Source organism: Salvia splendens, chromosome 12 (genome assembly GCF_004379255.2).
Source record: "Salvia splendens isolate huo1 chromosome 12, SspV2, whole genome shotgun sequence".
NCBI classification, from domain to species: Eukaryota; Viridiplantae; Streptophyta; class Magnoliopsida; order Lamiales; family Lamiaceae; genus Salvia; species Salvia splendens.
In genome coordinates, this window is record NC_056043.1 from 19,766,851 (window position 1) to 19,774,380 (window position 7,530).

At 34.3% G+C, this 7,530-nt stretch overlaps 1 protein-coding gene across 1 annotated transcript; it reads right to left on the bottom strand.

The window, feature by feature from the left end:
* Positions 1–5,918: 5,918 nt before the first annotated feature.
* Positions 5,919–7,092, bottom strand: LOC121757679 (transcription factor MYB1R1-like). The gene is made up of 3 exons (XM_042153187.1): positions 6,888–7,092; positions 6,239–6,459; positions 5,919–6,155 (listed from the first exon to the last, which is right to left on the bottom strand). The coding sequence occupies exons 1-3, from the start codon at positions 7,090–7,092 to the stop codon at positions 5,919–5,921; spliced, it is 663 nt and encodes a 220-aa protein (XP_042009121.1).
* Positions 7,093–7,530: the final 438 nt, after the last annotated feature.

Sequence of the window (7,530 nt, forward strand, 5' to 3'; positions counted from 1 at the left end):
TTGACATAAGTAATGATTATATTTTTCTCCATTCTGCTTTGTGTTTGTTGGTCGATCCGGGTTATTGCTTTATGAACTTTTCAAGTAGTCAACTATAGGGGCGGACGCAGAAAAATATTGATCCGGGTTATTGCTTTATAAACTTTTCAAGTAGTCAACTATAGGGGCGGACGCAGAAAAATATTACGCCGGGCGGACGCAGAAAAATATTACGCCAGTGGCTGAACTATAAGGGCGACCCAAAGTGTTATTGACGACTATACATAAAGCCTACACGTTTGGGCCAGGAGAACCATGGCCCCCCATCATTTTTCCATTTACCTATATATATTATATGCAAACTACATTTCCCGTATAATTTCATTAGCGCAGTTGGTTGTGAATGCCGCCTTGTGAAGCGTATGTCCCGTGTTGTTCGATTTCCGTCAGCGTCATTTTCTTCATCTTTTTGTTTATGCAACTTTTCTCTCTTTTATAGTAGTACTACAATTTATGCATTATAATGTCGATTTGTTACTATATTCCATTAATATCTCTTCATAATCCATCATTATAATTATATTAATTTTTAAAAATTATTTTATTTTTTAAAATTTATGTTTTTATTTATATTTTCTATGATGGGCATTTAAACATCAACAAAAATTCATTTTCATCCATTATACTTATGTAAAAATTTAAAATATTGATTATTTCGAGCTTCCGATGTCACCTACATCGATAAACCCTATAACTATTAATCGTGACTTGGCCCCCAACATAAAAATCCTAGCTTCGCCACTGACTATAAGTGAGTCATTTCCCTTTTTGGCAAAAAGTACTTTGTCTTACTTTGTTCTCCACCAACTTTATTCTCTTTTCACTCCTCTAATTTTCTCTCTTTCATACTTTGCTCTCTTCACTTTAACTATTTAAATACCAATTCATTAAATCTCTTGCCCAAAAAAAATATTTCGCTTATCTTGGGACGGAGAGAGTATTATGACTATGATTGTAAGCTAATGAAATAATTTTGCATGCTATTTGATTCAAATTTCTGTATTTTGAATTCAAGTATAATATCTTTATTCAATCAGTATTACAAAACAATGATATTCAAAAATATTTAAGTAAATATTAGTAAAATGTACTCTAATATTTATTGATGGGAGGTTGACAAATAAGCATAATTTTGTTGATAGTATTAATGTCTAAAAATAAAATGACACACTATTCATTAACTGAAATTTCAAATTTGGTTCGGTTTTCAGTTTTTCGGTTTTGTTCAGTTTAAACTTTTTGCAAATTTCGGATTCGGTTCAGATCGAAAACATAATCTAAAAAATGGAAAAAATCGGATGCTTGAAATGAATGAAATGTGTGTACTGTGTCAACTGTGTGACGTGTGTGGAGTGCGTGAAAATTTTTATGTACCTGAACAATAAGTATTTTGTAGTGAAACCTTATAACCCAAAAAATTATAACCCTAATGGTTCGTACACGAATAGCCCGACATTCTGTCCCATTGACATCCCTAAATTTTTAAGTATAAGAAGAAACGTCATTTATTATAAATACAATAGAGAAATTTTTTTTTATGGGATTTACCAAATTTGACCAAATCTTTCAAATTTGTTAACTATTACTTCCCCATCCCAACTTAAGCTATTCGAGTTCTTATTTGGAACATCCCATCTAAATTAAAGCATTTTACTTTTTAACAAAAAATTAACACCTTAACAACACTTATTATTATTATTGTATCATCATTACCATTATTGTATCATCATTACCATTATTGTATCGTAAGTTAAGTAGGAATTTAATATTGCATCATCGTAAGTTAAGTAGGAATATAATATTGCATCATCATTACCATTATTAAACACCATATGAATAATCACCATACATAGATACTGCTTCCAAATATATCATTTTATTACATCATATCTTTTGGGGATATCAGCATCTTTTGCATAAATTAGATCGTAAATAAGTTTAGCCAACTAAATTAGTGTACCAATATTTTTAAAGATCATTAGTTAAAGACGAATGGACTCAGCAGATAGGGCCTGGTATGGCCCAAGATGAATATGTTGGGCCTTTATTTCCATGAATGGATGTACCATAAAATGGAATTTGCTAACATGTTCAAGATTCTTATTTGAAGAATTTTGTTAGTTTTGATCCCGAAAAATACTAGAAGAGCAAATGTGTTACAGTTAATGGGATTTTGTGAGTCATTTTGTTCTTGAGAGTTAAGTGACGTGAGAATTGAGAGTTTTTGTCTAGCTAAGCCTTCATTGCATGTTTTGTGAATCAATATCTTCTTGTTCGTCCATTTTTTAGTGTAAATTTCCATGATTAAACCATTCACAAGAATACATAATTACGATCACAACTTTCACATATAGTGATTATTTTGGCTTAATATTATATATAGCCGATAAATAGGGTTAATTTCATACCAATCTTTGGTGCTTTATATCGAATCAATTACTAAGTTTAATTTGTTTTAAACAATACAAAAGTTTATAGTACTATTATTATAGTTTTATTCCACATAACAATAATAATAGTAACACATAACATTTACTATTTAAGTTAATTTAATAAATTATTTACCCGTCATTCTTTAATCCAAATAGGTTTCCTATTAATCCTACTTGTCACGACCGCCCTTCTAGGGTATAATAAATGCGGTGATCGCGGCTTAACAGGACATAAATGCAATCAAAGAAAAGGGCTAGGGTTTTATAAAAAGGGGTTTGACCAAGGAAATAAATGAACAATAAATCAAGAGAAAATGGTGACGCTTTGGCAGATAGACCAAAAGGAGAAAACAATTATTTTCATTGATATTCAAAATAATACGGGTTCAACGTACTCCAAAACGTATCATGTCTTTAGATTCTAAAACGGAACTTAAAATAGTGTCAGGATTAAACAATAAGTAAAATAGGTTTCAGCGGAAGCATCCAAGAGAAGAGTGAAGTTATGTATGAAGACACAACGACACTCACAGATCAAAGATAAACAATTCATTCTTCAATTAACTTGCTCAACACCACCATACTCTCGTCGCTGCTCAACCTGCACATAGGGAAAACACGTGCAGGGCTGAGTTCTATAAAAATACTCAGTGAGCTCATGCCGAAAACATTTCAATAAAAGTATTATTTATCATGCTACACATAAGTAACCATCGGGGTTTAGCTTTAGAAAGGCCCGAGGCACTAAAAATCATTTCCCATTGCAAAAGTCGACTGATCAGTCATTTCCCTATAGACGTTAACCATATCTGCCAATACATGACTTGGAATGTGGCCACAAACCAAGTCACTAGACCGGCCAGCACGTACGCTAGCACACAGTCTACCATAGGTGTACACTAATCCAAGTAGGGTTTGCGGCCCTACGAGGACCCGAATTCGATTTAAATAATAGTGGCAAAAGCCACATCAGATAGGCACGTTAAAATCAAAATACCGCATGATAAATATAGTTGCATTCCCATCGATAAGATATTTAGGACATGGTCCTTATTTAAAAGAAAAGCCCACCTCGACGGCTTAGATCTCAAGTACTTTCTTCCCCTTGCTATCACGCTGAGAGCGCGAGTTATCACCTTTAAAATTTATGTGTATCATAAATCAGTCTCAATTATCGACTCAAAATCATGCATATCCCCAATGTTTCCCTTTTCCCATCAATTCGTTTTATCAACATAAGAAAACACACCATAACACACATCAACGTACAACACATCACTACATCATAGAATGAGTTCCTTAACACATATGCATCATGTATGTCATTCAAAGCTTAACAACATAGATTATCTTTGCATGACTTAAATCTGGCAGAAAAGCGCAGTCGTTTTGTAAAAATCATTAAAAGTCCATCCGACCTCCGTTGGGGCTGAAATTTTGCCACAACCCAGTATACACATCAAAGTTCATCCAGTTAAAATTTCACATCAAAATCACATGTTTAGGTCGGTCAAATAAAAAATGAAACTCACTGGTCGAGAATATAAATTCTGACAGAACTGCGCAGTCGACACCAAAAATTCATAAAAAATTTCATCTTTCGACCAAAAAGGCTTATTTTCACACACAACACAGAAGATACCTTTAAGTTTACTCAGTTAAAACTTCGCACCAAAATAAGATCATTTGGTCAGTCAAACGCATATCGGAATCTACTGTCCGAACACCACAGTTGTCATGCTTCCAAATTTCGAATTAGGGTTTATCAAATATTCATCCCAACGTATATATTCATACTTCCAACACATAATTACGCTTCAAAAAGATCTCACCATCATGTTCTCATATATTCACGTAGCATTCACCACAAATCATCCTCAAGTTCATTCTTAAACAACCTAAATGCATATACATATCCCTTTTTTTCATGCAATCATCAATCCCACCCGATTAAATATTAGATTTACAATCTCTACACTTATTATATGCATGATGGAATCAAAATCGAGGTTTCAATGGAGAGGATGAGGAAAAGAAGTTCAATTATACCTCTCTTGATTGAAACGATCGGTAGAACAACCTATAATCTTGATTCTTCAACAATTCTTGGCAAAGAATGAAGAGATCTTGAGGGAAAAAGAAAAACAAGTGGAAGAGGAGTGGAGAGGAGAAGAGTGGCGTTTGAGATGTGAGGGAGGCGTGTAGTTGGCTAGGGTTCATTTTCTTTCCTCTCTTATTTATAGAGTTAGAATATAATCCCCAATTAATTACATGAAGATTTGGGGGAGATTTGGTGGGGAGGAATCGACGTGATTTTTGGGGAGGAATAAGGGGGATTTCGAAATTATAGGCTATTTAATTAGCCTATGATTTAATTTGGTATTTCACGGAGTAGAATAGAATAATACAGAGCAGAATAAAAATAATAAATCCTCCCAATAAATAGTGAGTAGACGCGATTTTTATATATATTCTCCCACAAGGAATTAAATTGAAATCCTAATTTAAATAGGATATGGCAAGATCTCCTTAGATATGGTAAGATTTGCTAGGATGTTTATATTTATTCATGGAAGGGAATAAATAAGGGATCAAAATATATAATGAATAATTTCCTCCTCCCATAAATAGGAGAATTTCAAAATCTCCATGGTGTAAGGCATATGTGTCGTTTTTCTCATGGAGAGAATAAGGAATAATCGGACTTTGGATTTAATTTGGATAAATATCCCAAGCAATTAATTAAATCTAAGGAAAAATAGGATTTCTTCTCCAATAATATCAGGGGTCGAAAATGCCAAATGAATACTGATGCTCCTATTTAATCTCACTCATCCCTTAAGAAATAATGCGCCACAATATATTTCACCCCGCATAGATTATTCACACAGTCACGTCACAAATTTCAATCATTTTCACTTCCACCATATATTCTCAACACTTTGACCTTTCAATGGCCACGTCATATGTTCCACATGTTTGACTATTCAACAACCACGTCATATGCTCAACGGATTTGACTAATCAAATCAAATCTAAATTCCAAAACGCAATTAGGTCACACAGAAAACATGCAATTAATTCACTCATCATTTAATTCACATACTTCACAGCATTAAAAGCATTAAATGCAAAAATTTTATGCTTCGCAAATTAGGGTTCCGAAAGTGGGGCGTTACACTACTCAAATCTATATGTGAGCAAGTTATTCTGCAAATCGAAGGCTTTAGATATCCATCCAGACTTGCCACATTGTATAAGATGCACAGATGAAAGCTTTGATCTATAATCTCAAAGTTACCTTCCGCACGTGTTGCTAGAACATTACTTTTTTTTTCCTAATCAAACATGTTTGAAAAACTGTTGCATTAAGTATAAACAATATAGACTAAATAGACAAAATTGGGGGTGGGAAAGAAATTACAGAAAATTATAAATAATCCTAGTCTATTTTTGCCAAGAATGTTTATAGTTATGATGTGCCATGGCTCGAGAGGAAGTTGCTGGCTCAAGACGATGAACAAACATTGGTGATGAATTGTTCACTAACAAATTTTGAATGTTTTCCAACGGATTCCCACCTTGCATTGATAGTAAAAGGTTGGAATTGGATGTCACAGGCTGAGGCACAGAGTCCGGGATCTGTTGCTCGTTTCTAGCATCTTCCATCGTTGTTGCAACAACCTAATTCGTTACAAATATTGGCATTGATTTATGAACAAGCAAGATGCAACAACTATGTATAATATATTGATTAGGTGGTGTACCGATTCAATGGGGATGTCAAAGATGCTAGAACGTCGGAGATGGGGACGGTGATTGAGTTTTCTCTGATAAAGGAAGTACTTCTGAGCATGACTAGCGACTTGAGAGGGTGTGCGAGTCTTGACATAATTGAGGGAGATTCCTTTCCAATCTCCTCTCCGAAGCTTTCCCAATCCAATAAGGAATCGCTTGTGCTCTTCCACTGTCCATGGAGATGGACTTCCTGACAATTCAAAACAAAAGCAAGGTCAATCAATTCACAACTACAATTAAACCTACTATAATTTTCCGAGCGTGGTCTCTCATGTTTTTCTCGAAGTAGATGAATACAGGAAACAAATTCGACTAAATTTTACTTCCTTAGACCGTGTCGCATAATTTTTTTTATTATAATATATCATGCAAAATATTAGCATATCACTTACATCTACACAATCAATTATTGTTCGGTTTGCAAGATTGTATCCCGAGATAAAATATGTAGTGTGGTTGGTTCATGAGATTCAATCCCACAACTCATGTCTAGATGGATAATTAGTCTTAGCTAACCTTTGTGACTAAAATAATCTCACAACTCAATCTTAGATTATATCTTGGTATTATTTTATCTAAGAAACCGAACACACCTGTATATGATTAATCAGATCTAACCTCGCTTAGGTTTGGCATGGGCGAACGGCTTAGGCTCTGCATCTTCTGCAGAGGCGTATCCGCGGTCCTCCTTCGCTGCCTCCGGATTGCTAAGATGATCGGAGAGGTTATTCATGCTCAAGCTCTTCCCGATTTTCATTCTTACACCAAAAAGCACGATCTCGCCGCCGCTGCTTCCACCGGCGGAGTCTGCGGAGGGCGGCATAGTGATTTTCAGCCAAACTATGTAAAGCAATAGGAAGGATAAGAAAACTTGATGAATGAAGGTGGAGAATCGAGTCGCATTTATATATACCTAGAGGAATTGGCTCTTTGGAAACTTGACGTGTTGGATTCGGGTAAATTGTTCAATTATCGAATTTTACAAATATGGTAAAATTGGAAGATGGTAATAGTTTCAATGATCCAATAATCCTTAAATATTATCCGCGGGGAGGATAAGGAAATTACCTTCTCGGTAGAATTATGAATGGAAATATAGTTGAAATTTATTCCGAATCTTTGAATTCCTTTTTTTAAATATCTAGCTTAAAAAAAGCAGAATCTTGTACTAATATATGCAAGGTTAAGAAGTAAATTTATGACGTGTATGTTAGTATATATCGTGTGATTTATCGATATGGTTTTCCTTGTAATGTTAATT

What these genes read in the sequence shown, in the direction of transcription:
- LOC121757679 (XM_042153187.1), bottom strand. Translation starts at nt 7,092, where the DNA reads ATGCCGCCCTCCGCAGACTCCGCCGGTGGAAGCAGCGGCGGCGAGATC. An exon ending in CCATGCCAAACCTAAGCGAG is followed by an intron (nt 6,460 to 6,887) that starts GTTAGATCTGAT and finishes TTGAATTGTCAG; the next exon opens with GAAGTCCATCTCCATGGACA. An exon ending in TTGACATCCCCATTGAATCG is followed by an intron (nt 6,156 to 6,238) that starts GTACACCACCTA and finishes GTAACGAATTAG; the next exon opens with GTTGTTGCAACAACGATGGA.